Below are 15765 nucleotides of genomic sequence, written 5' to 3' on the forward strand. Positions count from 1 at the left end.
GTGAATCCCATGGCACTGAATCTGGCATTCATTTCACAGCTTTGTCTCAGTTCTCACTCAGCACAGCCCTCTTGCCTGTCCTGCCACCCAGGCTACTAATGTTCTGGCTCATTCTCTGCTGACAGCTGTGGCTGTCCTCAGCTGCAGTCCAGGGTCTCCCCAAGCAGTCATCAGCAGCACCTTGACTGATTTCCAGGGAACACTTCAGCCGCCCCTTGCCTCTGAGCTCCAGCCCCAAGGCACTGCCTTCTCTCTACATTTGTAGATCTCTATGCAGCATTGTCCACATCCTCATCCCAGCTTACTGCTGTCTCACCACCTCCAGGTTGTGAGGTACCCATAAACTCTGCTGTTACCGTTGCCACTTCCCTGTCTTCTCTCAGCAGCTGTCCCTTTCAGTCTGCCCTCCACTAGTGGCCGTGAAGGGGGCTGTGACCATGGTCCAGGTGAGAAAGGAAGGCCTGAACTAAGATGGGAGAAGTGGATGGCCAGAATGGAAAGATGCTTAGAGGGCTTGTGTTGGGAAGTAGTGACTGGATACAGGGGAGGGAGGGGAGATAGCAAGAGGGCACCTGGGCTCATTTGTGGACTACCTGATTTTGAGACTCCAAATAAGCACTGGGTATTTGGATTGGAGATACAGAGCTGAGAATGATCTGCATGTAGGTGGGCAAAGCAAGGGGATTTCATGAGTTCTAAGGTAGGGTGAGAAAAATAATGGCGAGTTGAGCAGTGAAGGAAGAAGCTGCAAAGAAAACGACTGCTCAGGGAGAGGCCGGCCAGGGGCTTGTGGCTCAGGGGACTGAAGGAAGAGGAGCTCTCTGGGCATCTGAATTGAGGTTGCCCACATTTGTTTGCAAGATCCTGGCTGGCCTTGATGAAAGCCAGGAAGCCACAGGGCAGCAGCTGACTTGGAGAGATCCTAGTGAGGGGTGGTGAGAGCAGCAACAGCCACAGGAAGGCTTTGGATGAAGAGTTTTTTTCTCCTGACACTAGTTATTTCCAGGCCTGGGATATAACTAGGAGCTTGGGGTGGGGGCAGTTCTTCACGGTGGTGTGGCGTGTGGAGGAAACAGACTCAGTTACGCTACTTCGGCCAGGTGCGATGGCTCACGTCTGTAATCTCAGCACTTTGGGAGGCGAAGGCGGGTGGATCACCTGAGGTCAGGAGTTCAAGACCAGCCTGGACAACATGGCGAAACCCCATCTCAACTAAAAATACAAAAATTAGCCGGGAATGGTGTGCGCGCCTGTAATCCCAGGCACTCAAGAGGCTGAGGCAGAGAATTGCTCGAACCCAGGAGGCGGAGGTTGCTGCAGTGAGCCGAGATTGCTCCACTGCACTCCAGCCCGGGTGACAGCAAGACTCTCAAAAAAAAAAAAAAGTTCTATTTCAGGTCACCCTGGTGTTGGTGTTCACGTGGAAGACGGCTTATCTGTATCTAGCTGTTTGCAGAGCTCAGGGACGCCAGGGGGCTTCAGCCTCCACTGTACTCTGCATTCCAGGATTCTCTCTTCTCTGGCTGTGGTGGCCTGGCACTCTCTTCACCACTGACCCCACCCCCGCTTGCACACCATGCCATAGGCGGGGACAGGAGCTTCCATCACAGTCACTCAGTACTAGTTACCAGCTCTGATAGAATCACTCACCTTGAGTTTCCAAGTCTTGCTGAAGGTGCTTACGTGGCACATGGATGTTCCCCCTGTTCAAAGGCATACGCACAACACTTAAGTATTTTTCAGAATTTGTTTTTATTTACACGTTTGAGTCAATTACATGCATGTTTTATTTTTTAAAGAGTGATTAGCAAAATGCATTAAAATTTTAAAATAGCAATTAAATATACAAAAATATAGCTTACAAAAAACTGCGAATGTTGAAAAATATTCTGCAGAATTTTTAGTGTACAAACACGTCTATGAAACCTGAGGCTCAGCATTTCATAAACCTTTTTTTGAGGGAGTTACACAATACCTAGTGAGGAAACCCGAGGGCCAAACTACAAGACGAAAGTGCCCCCTTTCCTGGCAATGATGTCAAAAGACCAACAGGCGACAGTTACCAGCAACACTCTAGGAAGACCAGCTGTCACCAGAAGGGACTTCCTAACACTTGCCACACCTGCTCCCCCGACTCCCCCGCCCTAGTGGGGGCCTGGGAGGGAAGGGCAGATGGAGAGGAACGGTGTGCAGTGGGCCTGAGACGCAGATCCACCAGGCCTGGGGCTGGCACAGGGAGCTGAGAAGAGCTCCCTCAAAGCACAAACAAGTCTGCTGACACTGGTGGGGCCCTTACAGTCACAGAAGCAGGGACTGGATGGTAAGCCAAAGGTGCTGACGCTTGATCAAAAAGTGGAGTACATCTTTGCATCTTGTAACAATTTGGGCTCTGTAGCTGAATTGGCAAAGTAAGGTTTACTGAGCAAGCCCCTCTTCTTCTGATATCCCCACTCAAATGGAAGCACATTCCACAGCACATGGGAATCCCTTACTAATCTTTACTAAAGAACCATGCATGACCCAGCATTTTCCAGTTATCAACTGGATATTTAGGCATGAATCTGGACACGTCCATCTCCTTAAGAAATCTGTAACAGCTACAGGAAAAAACACCCAGGGCCAGAGATTCTACAAGTGCCAGAAGGGTGGAGGTGATAAGAATTTTTTCACAAGTTTTGGGTTAGGGCACCAGTTGCAGTTTTAATCCAGAGGAGGATCTGAGCTGCTGCTGTAGGGGGCAGGTACACCAGGGAGGTGGGTGTGGACAGAGAGGCACTGGGCAGCTGCTGGGAAGCAAGGCACAAGTCTGTGCCCCTACCACCAGGGCTGCCTGGAGGAAGCAGCTCTTTTCATCAGCGGAGACAAAAATGAACTTAAACTAAAAGAATTACTGGCCGGGCATGGTGGCCCAGCACTTTGGGAGGCCAAGACGGGCGGATCACGAGGTCAGGAGATCAAAACCATCCTGGCTAACACGGTGAAACCCCGTCTCTACTAAAAAAAAGTCGGACGTGTTGGTGAGTGCCTGTAGTCCCAGCTACTCGGGAGGCTGAGGCAGGAGAATGGCGTGAACCCGGGAGGCGGAGCTTGTAGTGAGCTGAGATCGTGCCACTGCACTCCAGCCTGGGCAACAGAACGAGACTCCGTCTCAAAAAAAAAAAAAAAAAAAAAAAAAAAAAAAAAAAAAGGTTGGTGGGGTGATTTCTGTTGTCAAATGGAAAACAAGGGATAAGGGGAAAATTCTGTAGGAAGCATTTTTTTGGTTTTTTTTTTTTTTGAGCTAGTCTCAAAAAACTCTGTCGCCCAGGCTGGAGTGCAGTGGTGTGATCTCGGCTCACTGCAACCTCTGCCTCCCAGGTTCAAGGAATTCTCCTGTCTCAGCCTCTTGAGTGGCTGGGATTATAGGCATGCGTCACCATGCTGGGCAAATTTTTGTGTTTTTAGTAGAGAGGAGGTTTCACCATATTGTCCAGACTGGTCTTGAACTCCTGACCTCAGATGATCTGCCTGCCTCAGCCTCCCAAAGTGCTGTGATGTTGGGATTACAGACGTGAGCCACCATGCCTGACCGGAAGCATTTTCTTTTCAAAGTGTGTGCATAGAGTCGGGAGGCCAGCCTGGGCAACGTAGTGAGTCAGGACCTGGCTCTACAAAAAATACGAAAATTAGCCAGGGTGTACACCTGTAGGCCCAGCTACAGACTGAGGCAGGAGGATCACTTGAACCCAGGAAGTTGAGGCTGCAGTGAGCTACAGTGGTGCCACCGCACTCCAGCCTGGGTGACAAGACCCTGTCTCAACAACAAAAAGCTGGGAGGGAAAGGGAGCAGCTTCATGAACTGACACTGGACATTCAGGCATATCCACAGTTAAACATGAGACTCACTGTGTGCTTGCTCAGTAGATGTCTGCCCCACAAAATAGAAGCCTTCAGTTGCTGCTGCTCAGACTCCTGCATCAAAGACACAAGAGTTTGCCTAAGAGACCCCCACAGTTGTAGCCACACATCACCACTGGTCCTCACTTGGAACTGGCCAAGGTCAGGGAGGGACCAGCAGCTGTCCAGGCACCTGCAGAGGCTGCTCAGAGCTGGGAGAGGCCTGTGCCACTGCTGTCAGCTAGAGCCTGATCTTGAGCATCCTGTCACAGAAAGTCAATCAGAAAAATCTGGTTGTGCTCTTGGATTAGCTGGGCATTTGGGGTAAGGGAGGGACTGCAGATTCTGATTTGTATAGAAAACTAAACTTCAGTATGTTGCAATAAAATGAAAGTATGTCTTATTCAACAGGAATGTGATTGCAAAAATATCCCCCAATTCTGGGTTCACATTTTGTATTCTGATTTCTGGGATGGCTCTTCCCACATTAGTAGGAATGTTCCTTGAATACACTTGTCTGGTATCGCATGAGCAGAAAAGGAGAAAAATTATAAACACACACACATACACATGTGTGTACATGCATAAATGATCTCTGGAAGGATACCCAAGGAACAAACTTAAGAGTAAGTACTCAGAGTGAGAAGCTGAGCTTGCTGGGCATCAGGAACTCAAGAAAGGCTTTTAACTACTTTATGATTTGTGAACCACGTGAATGGACTACCTATTCAAAACATTAAGAAAGGAATACACAGCACTGAACAACCAAGTCAGAGTTCACTGTGGGCAAAGGCAGAGATGACCAAGGAAGAAAGCGGCCAGGTGAACCTGGGCCTCAGGGAAAACCCCTACAGCTCAGGAGGCTTTTTGGCTGAGGTTCTATTCCTATCATGACAGCAGAGGAACCCATGTGACCCAGATAATGTTATGTGGCATCAGCAGCCCCCATGGCACCAGGTCTGCTGCCCACCAGGCTCTGGGCACCAGCTAACCCTCACAAGAGGTGCCAGGGGTGTTATTACAATACCTGGGTGGTAGATAAGGAAAAAAGAGACTCAGAGGCTGACCTGCAGAAAGGCCTGAGGCTAGTGAGTGGCAAGAGGCAACACTCTCAGCACTCTGCCTAGAGCTCTGGGGATACCGCCCAGAATGGATTTCATAATTCCCAAAAAGCCTCTCAGAAAAATAATTCCTACTTGTTCAAAGTAGCTTAGAGCAGGATCAGGCCATGGAGATGACATGATTTTGAAGTGGGGTTGTGAAAAGGACAAGGCCCAAGGCTATTCCTCTGATGGATCCAAGGGGCTTGGCACTGGGGAAAAGGATCTTCTTGTCAAGAACAGGGTATCCGGCAATGGTGGGAGGTCCCCTCTATCCCTCAGCTCAGACCTTCCCAGAGGTCACCTGCCCCTATTTGGCCATTTCTGTCCTGCCTTCCCTGGCTAGGCAAGCACAGGCTCCAAGGACCTTATCTGCCAGGGACAGGCCTAACCAAATCACAAGTGGCAAAGAAAAGCAGATGTCAACTTCCTAGTGTCTGATACCGACCCAACCAGGAATCAAGTCAGGCTGGTTTTGTTCCGTTTCTGAAGCTAGCTGAATTCAAATGTCTCCCTAGCAACTACTACTGATTCAGCCACCCATGGAGTCCAGTTGGGGCTGAGTTATGCTCCACTAACCCACAGCAGACCAGCAACATTCTATCTTTGAGCTGCTTAAGAAACACACAAAGGATACCAGCCAGTGGTCCAAGAGCAGACCAGAATCCCCACGCATCTACGCAGTAACAAGTCCCAGCAACTCCTGAAGATAGATGTGGAAAGGGTGACTTTACCATGGGGTTCGAGTGTTTAGCTAAGAGAGTATAAAGGGGTCCCTAACTCATTCTTTAAAAAAAAAAAAAAGGATTGTCTTTCAAACAAAAAACCCTGTGATTTTAATCAGAATTAAAGGAGGATGTAAATTAAAAGGCCTTCTATTTGCATGTACAGCAATGCAGATGCACAGGCCTGCCCTGGTGGAGGACCCAGATGCAGGGAGCAAATATTCAGGTTATGTTGCTAAGAGTCGCAGGAACTACTGTTAGTGATACTAGGCTTGCTGCAGGAGGATGTCACGCTGAGAAAGGGAGGTGACGACGAGCAGAAAAAGTACTCTCACTGTTCCAGCTTCCAGCCCAGTCCTAGCAGAATGAATGCATTTTGAAATCACTCCACATTCACATGTGCTGAGAAGGTTGTTAGTGGTCCCTCATCCAGGCAAAGCAGACCCAAGATGGTGCCGAGTGCAGAGTGCAGACATTCTTGTGCTTTCCTCTCACGGCTGGAACTATCTGGGCTTTGCGCCCTGGTCCAGTGCTACGTGTCAACCCCCTCAACATGCCTGTGGCTCTGACACAGGGGGATGAATTAACTTGCCTCTGTTCAAATACACGGACTTGGTGAGGCTGTCTTTTGTTAGTACTGATGCACAGGGACAGAAAAAGGCTGCAACTGAAAGACTAGAATCCTGCAAAAGCTGTGAGCAGCAATAATTTGCAGTACTGATCATAGGAAATTCCTTCTTTGGGGGAAAAAAATTCTCTTTCCTATTAGAGCAACATAACGGAGAAGTGACATCTGTCCCAAGGCCATTCCATGGAAAATGGTAGCTGCTGGTAATTAGTGAGGCTAGTCCAGAAGCAAGCCTCCTTCTGACATTGGTCACTGAAAACAGCTCACTATAAACGGGGTGTCTTGCAGCATTCAATTCTATCGTGCTACAAATAGAGAATGCAAAAAGACGGTGAAAGTAGGAGTGCATACGTAGTTCTTTTCATGGGTGCCAGACAGGCTAAGGCTTTCATATAAAAATATTCCTCACTTTCCTTGTCCTGTTTAGGAAGCAGTCCAGTTGGCATACCACGAATAGGTCACACATAGGAAATGGCCTATTTTGACCAACTGGATTTGTAATTTTCCAAACTGGATTCTGTCCAGCACTTTTCTAGACTAATGGAAATTTTCCTCCTCATCTGACCCCAGCCATCTGAGCCAAAGACAGGTTCCCTCTCCTAAGAGGACACAGGTTGGATTCCAGAAAAAAATCCTGGAGTCATGCCAAGAGCAGAGTAGCAAAGCTCCCTCCATCCATTCTCCATGTCACACAGACTGTATTCCTAATGAAAAACTTCCCCTACTCACATCTATGGGATGGAGTGGAGCAAAGCAGTTGATGAGGAATTGAGGCAGGCGCTCCTAAGATGGAGGGAGGTGGAGAGCAGGGCTGTGGAAAAGAATTTTCCATCTGACCTGCTGCTTTCCATAGCTAATTTATACAATATTCACAAATCCTAATGGACTCTGAGTCATTTCTAGAAAAGTTGGACAGAAAGAGCTAAACAGCAGCATGCGTTTCTCTCCTATAAAGACACTTTCACTTTCGCAAGTCCAAATACTGAGGCACACACCAACGGTGGACAGCCCTGCAGGAGCTTCCTGAAATTATTTACAATTCCAAATGGATCACCAGCTGCAGAATTACACAGGGACCTTATTTGGGATAAAGTGTTAAAAAGTGAATGACAAGCATTTTTTTTTTTTTTTTTTCTGAAGTAGAAAGAGAGGGCAAGAGACGGAAGAGATGGAAGGAGGAGTGGGAGAGGCCAAGGGGTCGGCATCCCCTTCATCCAGCTTGGCCAGTAGTATGGGCCATTCTCAAAAAGCCACTGCTCTTTGGAGCCACTCAAGGGGTTCACAGTGGCTCCCTCCTGAGGCGGTGGCAGTGGGCCCACAGCAGCTACACTGGAACCACAGTACACATGTGGGGATGTGGGCAGCCTCCTGGATCACTCAGGGACAGTGTGGACTCAGGGCCCACCCCCTGCTGGGGCTCTGGATGGGCCTCACTGGTGCATAGGAGAGGGAAATGATAAGAGGAAATGGCTTCTGACTAGGCCTTTCCAAGTGCATCTAATGTTTTCAGCTTAGATGATTTGATAGCAGGTGTTGTGATCCTGAGGGGGAAATGGGTGGTGAGGGACACTGCTACTCAAAGCCCTTGGGTTCCAAGATGGCCTTATCAAAGGAATATAATATGAGCCTTGTGGGCACTGCCTCACCGACCACTGGCGGCTGGTTGTGCTGGTTTTACTTGGCTCAAGGGCTGCTGGAAGGATTTGCTGCTACAAAGGCCTGCATGGCCTATATAGAAACCCATCCATCCGCAGGTGGGGGTGTGGCTTTAAAGACCTGCTCTTAGTTCCCTTCTTTACCCTCCTGCTTGACATGGAGATGAGACTCCAGGAGAGAGAGTGTAATGGAGTTAGTAAGAGACCCTCATGAAGTTTCTTGAGGCAAACCCGCAGGCTCATCCACTCCTCTTCTCTCGGCAGGGGGTAGTGTCAAAGTGCTTTGGTTGTCACAAGACCCAGACACCCAGGTTCCCAGCTTGGCTGGCCCAAGAGTTCTTCATGAGGCAAAAGAAGTGGCAGCTGGTGTCCTAGGTAGAGAGCAGCCAATACAGACACCGCTTGTGTTCCTCCTGGCTCCACACGGATGTCGTGTCCAGCAACAGTCTGATCCTTGTGGTAAGCTATACAATGTTCTCTGCCCCAGGAAGGGGCCCCTGAGGGGGTCCACGGTCCTGCTTACTATGCAGCTGGGCCAGCTGTAGAACTGGCATGTTGCACAAGGGACATACTTTACGAACCTCCAGCCACTTAATAAGGCACCTGCAGAAGGAGACACCACAGGGGGAAGACATCAGTCCTATGCTCATGGCACGGCTGTTTTGCTGAACATCTCCATATCTGTCACCCGGACAATGTCTACTGTATGGTCCAACGAGCTCCCCTACTAGGTGGTGAATGGATGTCACCCCCTGGAGAGAGGGAAGAGACAGAGGCAAGGAGAGGGGAGAGGCCAAGGGGTCAGCAATCCCCTCCTCCTTCTAGAGCCTCCCATCTTCCACGTGTGAAGCCACAGATAGTATGTGATACCCTCAGTTGCCCATGACTCCTTACAAGAACAAAGTACACTGAGGAGGGACATAAGAAGTAGGAAAATAAAATTTTCTAACAGAAATACAAAACAAAAAGTTGTAAGAGAATGAGAAATATTAATATGTCTGCAGGAAGTGGGAGGAGAGGGCCCCACACTACCATTTATATCCAGACTTCATTTATTTTGATTTTAAATAACTATGGTTTTGATTTAAATAAGTTTTTAGGAGATGGAGGCTCTCACTGGAAAGTTCCAGCTAAATAGCTGTTTATTGCTTGGGCTCCAACTGTAGACCCATTTGGCTCTCTGCCCAGAGTTCTGACGTGGTGGTCACGTTCCACCACTCTGCTGTCTCCTAATGTCACGCACACACACACACATTCCGCCTGTAGGGTGCTGTCAGCTTTCTGCATTACAGACCAATCATGAAGCCATCAAGCTTGTCTGGCACTGCCCTAAAACCCAAAAGAAGTTGGTCGATGTGCCTCAAACTCGGGTCCCATTAAACAATTCCATACCAATACTCACTTTCTGTGGAAGGCGTGCTTACATGGGCAAATCCCCAACTCATCTCGAGGCTTGAAGTCTTCTAGGCACACTGCACAGAGCTGAAAGACAAATGCACAAATGAAGCCAGGTGTCTGTTAAGTACCCTCCCAGGTACAAAGTAGAGTGTAGGCTCCTAAGGCTCAACCATTTGAAGGGACTCATGAGACTCTTATCTTAAAAAAAAAAAAAAAAAAAAAAAGGAATGAATAAATGAATGAAAAGAAATAGGCCCAAATAGATGAGTCTCCTGCTCTTCCTGTCCCACATCTTCAAGGAGGTGGGCAGATGGGAGAAGACAGAAAGCAAGAGGCAGCTGCCTTTACTTCAGTGCATCAGAAGTGTGGGACTGAGGGAGGGTTACTCTCACATCTGCCAGCTTACCCTGCTGTCCCTTTCCTGGTGTGCCAAAGGACTGAGGCTCCCTGGGTTCTCCACCTTGTCAGCAGCACAGCCTGGCTCCCAAGCACTCACTGAAAGGGACTGCTCAAGGCTTGGCAATCTTTTCTCCTGTTTTTGTGGTACAGCTTGCAGTAACACGCTATTTATAGTTCCTGAGGCCTCCCACTTTGGCACTGTCCTTCTGTCAGTGTCTTTGTCATATAAAAAGTTACTGAAGACTCAGTTAACTCTTGAACATGTGCAGATGGGACCAGGACTGCTCTCAGGCGATGATTAGTCTCCATGGCTTGGAGAGAGGCCTTTGCCTTCGTACCCAGGGGCTGGGTTCCAACACTGTTTCCTGGGCATTCACCAGGGCCCGTGGATACCACGTGTCACCACACTGACCCATTTTACAGATGAGTAAACAGAAGCTCAGGAAAATAATGTTGCTTGAGGCCATTTAGTTGGAGAGTGGCCAGGCCTGGCTGGGGACCCAGCTCTGCTGCACTAATGTGCTACTGTGCCATTTCTTTCTCCTGCCCAGTGGTTGAACTCCTTCCTCCCTACTTGCTTCCCTGTCCATTCCCAAGGATCCCGGTTCAGGCCATCACCATTTCTAGCCTGGACTGTTGATGGCTTTGCTGTCACTAGTTTCTTAACCTATAACACGTAACCCAGTCTTCTTAGGTTATATAACATCATCTAGGCAGGACATGTGGCTCTTCGTGCCCAGTGAACAGTGCCATGTTGGTTTTTAAACATCCTTGCTGAGGTAGCTTTCAGGGCCTTGTGTGTACGACAGACAGGATCTTCACAGGAGGAGGAGAATGGATAACTGTGCTCTGTTGGACTCAGCATCCCTACCAAGATGGCAGGGGAGCAGGGAGGAGAGCAGGATAGGTGGCTGGCCTTGGCTCAGACACACTAGCTGTGTGGCCTCTGCCCTCAAGATTCCTCACAGAGCTCTGTTCCTTCATTTGTACAATAAGGACATGACCTGCCCCACCCCACACAGGGCTGTCATCAGCTCAGCTTGGAGGGCAGGGCTAAGGATACAGTAAGGCGGTCTACCAATGCCAGTTGTTTTTATTGTTGTCTACATTTTATAATGGAAGTACTGTTTTCAAGCCCATTTTTGTTTTCTGAAGGGAGGTTGAGAATAAGCTGTGCTTTGGTAAAGGTAAGAATCCAGCAGTTTCAGCCTAGTGGTATCTTTTTGGGCCTCAGCTTCCCACCTGTAAAGAGGGAATGATGCTCCCATCTCCTAGACTGTGTGATTGGCCCTCTGGCCTTCAACAGCCAGTTTTCCTCTCAGCCCCACCTTCCGAAACAGGGTCAGGACTGTCCTCTGGAGATTTAGCACTGATCCTATTGACGCACAGGTTGGATGAGTTGCTTATTTTTATTCACTTATTTTTCCAGGACCCAAAATTAGATTAGTAGCCTTTCCAAAATGGAGTTTGTTTGTTTGTTTTTTTTTTTTTCTTTTGGAAACGGAGTCTTGCTCTGTCGCCAGGCTGGAGTGCAGTGGTGTGATCTCAGCTCACTGCAACCTCCGCCTCCTGAGTTCAAGTGATTCTCCTGCCTCAGACTCCCGAGTAGCTGGGACTACAGGCGCACGCCAACCATACACAGCTAATTTTTTATATTTTTAGTAGAGACGGGTTTCACCATGTTGGTCAGGATGGTCTCGATCTCTTGACCTTGTGATCTGCCTGCCTCAGCCTCCCAAAGTGCTGGGATTACAGTCATGAGCCACCGTGCCCAGCCCTAAAATGGAGTTACTATTAATGGTATAATGTGCTATTATGTTCTGAATAAACAAATCCTAAAACTATAGCCACCTGAGAAAAAACAAGATAAACTCCGACACGTTAAATGCTAAAGGTGGCCAAAGTCAATGGCAATCACAAAAAGAGAAAAGCCTCAGATGACTTCCTAGAAGTTCCCTGAGAGCCAAACTCATTTTACAACTTTCCTTTACAGATATTTTGCAAATAAACTTTCATTTCCAGTATTCAGTGAGATTGTTTCTCCAGTGTGACTTCCCATCACCATTAAAAAATTGAGATACAATTAATGTACTATAATATTCACTCCTTTAAGTAATATTACAATTCACAGGTTTTAGGTATAGATTTGTGCAGCCATCTTTACAATCTAATTCCAGAACATTTGCATCAAATGCCACCCCCACCCCCAAAAAAAGCCCATATTCATAGGCAGTCACTCCCCATTCTCCAATCTCTGGCAACCAACCGCTAATCTACTTTCTTTATTGATGGATTTGTCTACTCTGGACATTTCATATAAATGGAACCATACAATATGTAATCTTTCGTGTCTGGCTTCTTTCCCTTAGCATAATGTCTTCAAGGTTCATCTACATTGTAACATGTATCAGTACTTCATTCATTTTCGTGGCTGAATAATATTCCATTGTATGTATGTAATGCATTTTGTTTACCCATTTATTGGGTAAACAATAAAAAAAAGTGTTGATTGCCACTTGGGTTGTTTCTACCTTTTGGCTATTGTGGACAATGCTGCTATAAACACTGGTGTATAACTATCTGGCTGAGTACTTGTTTACATTCTTTTGGGTATGTATCAAGAAGTGGAATTGCTAGGTCATATAGTAACTCTATGTTTACCTTTTTGAGGAGCTACAAAACTGATTTCCAAAGTAGCTGTACCATTTCATTCCTATCAGCAGTACGTGTGGGTTGTAATTTCTCCATATCATCACCAATACTTATTCTTGTCTTTTTTTACTATAGTTATCTTAATGGGTGTAAATGGGTCATTTCCTTAATGACTAATGATGCCATGCTTATTGACCACCACATATCTTCGATGGAGAAATGCCTATTAAGTCCTTTGTCAATTTATTAGTTGGCTTATTTTTCTTTTTATTATTAAGTGGTAAGAGTTCTTTATATATTTTAGACTGAACTCCCGTATCAGAGAGCCAACTAATTTTGACAAAGGTGCAAAAAGCATTTCAATGGCAGAAAGAAAGCCTTTTCAACAAATGATGTTAGAGCACTGCACATTCATAGACATTAAAAACACAGGCAACCTAAGCAGAAACACAACCAAAGCACAACCTAAGCAAAGCAATCAAAGGAAAAAATGGATAAACTGGACTTGATCAAATTAAAAAACTTTCTTTCTGCAAAGGACCCGTTAGGATGAAAAGACTGGGAGAAAATATTTGCAGACCTTTTTATTTTGCAGGCTTATTACTGAGTTCTAAGAGTTCTTTATACATTTTAAATACCAAACCCTTATCAGATATAAGACTTGTGAATAGTTTCTCCCTGTGGGTTGCCTTCACTTTCAGGATAATGTCCTTTGAAGCACAAAAGTTTTTAATTTTTTTTTTTTTGAGACAGTCTTGCTCTGTCACCCAGGCTGGAGTGCAGTGGTGCCATCATAGCTCACTGCAGCCTCAATCTCCTGATCTCAAGCAATCCTCCAGCTCCTCAAGCCTCCCTCCAGCTCCTCAAGCCTCAACCTCCTAAATAGCTGGACTACAGGCACACACCACCACACCCAGATAATTTTTTTTTTTTTTAAGTACAAACAAGGTCTCCTCACTATGTTGCCCAGGCTGGTCTTGAACTCCTGCACTCAAGCAATCTTCTCGTCTTGGCCTCCCAACATGTTGGGATTATAGGAGTAAGCCATGGCTGGCCTGATGAAGTTTAACTATTTTTTCTTAGCTTGCTTGTGCTTTAGATGTCATATCTAAGAACCACTGCCCAATCCACAGCTATGAAGATTTATATATCTATGTTTATTTCTCCATTTTGTTTTTTAGAGACAGAGTCTTGCTATGTTGCCCAGGCTGGTCTCAAATTCCTGGACTCAAGGGAGCTTCCCCCTCAGCCTCCCAAGGAGCTGGGATTACAGGCATGTGCCATGACACTGGGCTCACCTATGTTTATGTCTGAGTGTTTTATAATATTAGCTGATACATTTAGTTCTTTAACTTTTGAGCAATCTTTGTATATAGTATAAAGTAGATGTCTAAATTTATTCTTCTGCATGTAGATATCCAGTTGTCCCAGCACCACTGATTGAAAAGACTATTTTTTTCCCACTGAATTGTCTTGGCACCCTTGTTGAAAATCAACTGACCATAAATGTTTGAATTTATTTTTGGACTTGCAGTTCTATTCCACTGATCTATATAGCTATCAATATACCTATGTCACACTGTATTAAATACTGTAGTTTTGTATAGTAAGTTTTGAAATTGGGAGGTGTGAGTTCTCTAACTCTGTTCTTCTTTTTCAAGATTCTTTTGGCTATTCTGGATCTTTTACATTTCCATGTGAATTTTAGAATTCATATGCTTGTCAATTTGTGCTTAAAAAGGGCAGATGGGATTTTGAAAAAGATGATATTTGGTAAATACTTTGGATACTACTGCCAGCTTACCAATATTAAATTTTCTAACCAATGAACATGGGATGTCATCCCATTTATTTAGGTTTTATTGTCTTTTCAATGTTTTATAGTTTTCAGCATATAAATCTGGGCTTCTGTTGTTAAATTTATTCCTAGGTATCTTATTATTTTTGATGCTATTACAAATGAATTTTTTTTTTTTTTGAGATGGAGTTTTGCTCGTTGCCCATGCTGGAGTGCAATGGTGTGATCCCAGCTCACCGCAACCTCTGCCTCCTGGGTTCAAGTGATTCTCCTGCCTCAGCCTCCTGAGTAGCTGGGATTACAGGCATGTACCACAATGCTGAGCTAATTTTGTATTTTTAGTAGAGACAGGGTTTCTCCATGTTGGTCAGGTTGGTCTCGAACTCCCGACCTCAGGTGATCTGCCCTCCTCGGCCTCCCAAAGTGCTGGGATTATAAGTGTGAGCCACCATGCCTGGCCACAAATGAAATTTTCTTAATTGCTAGTGTGTAGATTTAACTAGTTTTTGTATATTGATCTTATATCTAGGAAACCTACTGAACTCATTATTAGCTTTCATAGTTTTTTTTTTTTGTTCTTTTCTTTTTTTTTTTTTTGAGACAGAGTCTCACTCAGTCACCCAGGCTGGAGTGCAATGGCATGATCTCTGCTCACTGCAACCGCTGCCTCCTGGGTTCAAGCGATTCTCCCATCTCAGCTTCCTGAGTAGCTGGGATTACAGGCACCCACCATCATGCCTAGCTAATTTTTGTATTTTAGTAAAGTCGGGGTTTCACCACGTTGGCCAGGCTAGTCTTGAACTCTTGACCTCAGGTGATCTGCCCGCCTTGGCCTCCCAAAGTGCTGGGATTACAGGCATGAGCCACCGCACTCAGCCTCTCAGTTTTTTTTTTATTTAGTATTCTATAATATTTATAAAGTCATGTCATCTGCAAATAGACAGTTTTACTTCTTTCCCATCTGAATGCCCTTTATTATTTTTTCTTAACTGCCCCGGCTAGACCCTTGAGTAACAAGTTGATAAAATTGATAAGAGCAGGAGTCCTGTCTTCTTCCTTGTCTAAGAAGGAAAACTTTGTCTTCAACCATTAAGTATAATATTAGCTGTGGGCTTTTTACAGATGCCCTTTATCAGGCTGAGGAAGTTCCCTCTATTTTTAGGTTTACTGAATTATTGAATGCTTTTATCGTGAAAGAAAGCTGGGTTTTGTCAAAGGCTTATACTGTATCTACTGAGATGACCATGTCTTTTCTTCCCCCATTTATTCTATTAATAAGGTGTATCACATTGACTGATCTACTTATGTTGAGCCAACCTTGCATTCCTGGGATAAGTTCCATTTGATTATGGTATATAATCTTTTTTTATATACTGTAGGATTTGCTTTGCTAATATTCTGTTGAGGATTTTTACACTTATATTCATAAGAGATACTGGTTTGGCATTTTCTTTGTAATATCTTTGTCTGGGTTTGTTATCAGGGTAATACTAACCTCTTAAAAATGAGTTGGGAAGTGTTCCCCAACACTCTT

At 45.7% G+C, this 15765-nt stretch overlaps 1 protein-coding gene across 1 annotated transcript in view; it reads right to left on the reverse strand.

Moving 5' to 3' along the window:
• Nucleotides 1-4555: 4555 nt before the first annotated feature.
• Nucleotides 4556-15765, reverse strand: part of RNF24 (ring finger protein 24) — a 51492-nt gene continuing 40282 nt past the window's right edge. The window contains exons 5-6 of the mRNA XM_011975166.1: nucleotides 9387-9466; nucleotides 4556-8587 (exon numbers count right to left, since the gene is read on the reverse strand). Of these exons, the coding sequence (XP_011830556.1) occupies nucleotides 8449-8587; nucleotides 9387-9466 (219 nt within the window). The 3' untranslated portion in view covers nucleotides 4556-8448. The remainder of the gene's footprint in view (nucleotides 8588-9386; nucleotides 9467-15765) is intronic.

Source organism: Mandrillus leucophaeus, unplaced genomic scaffold (assembly GCF_000951045.1).
Source record: "Mandrillus leucophaeus isolate KB7577 unplaced genomic scaffold, Mleu.le_1.0 Scaffold101, whole genome shotgun sequence".
NCBI lineage: Eukaryota > Metazoa > Chordata > Mammalia > Primates > Cercopithecidae > Mandrillus > Mandrillus leucophaeus.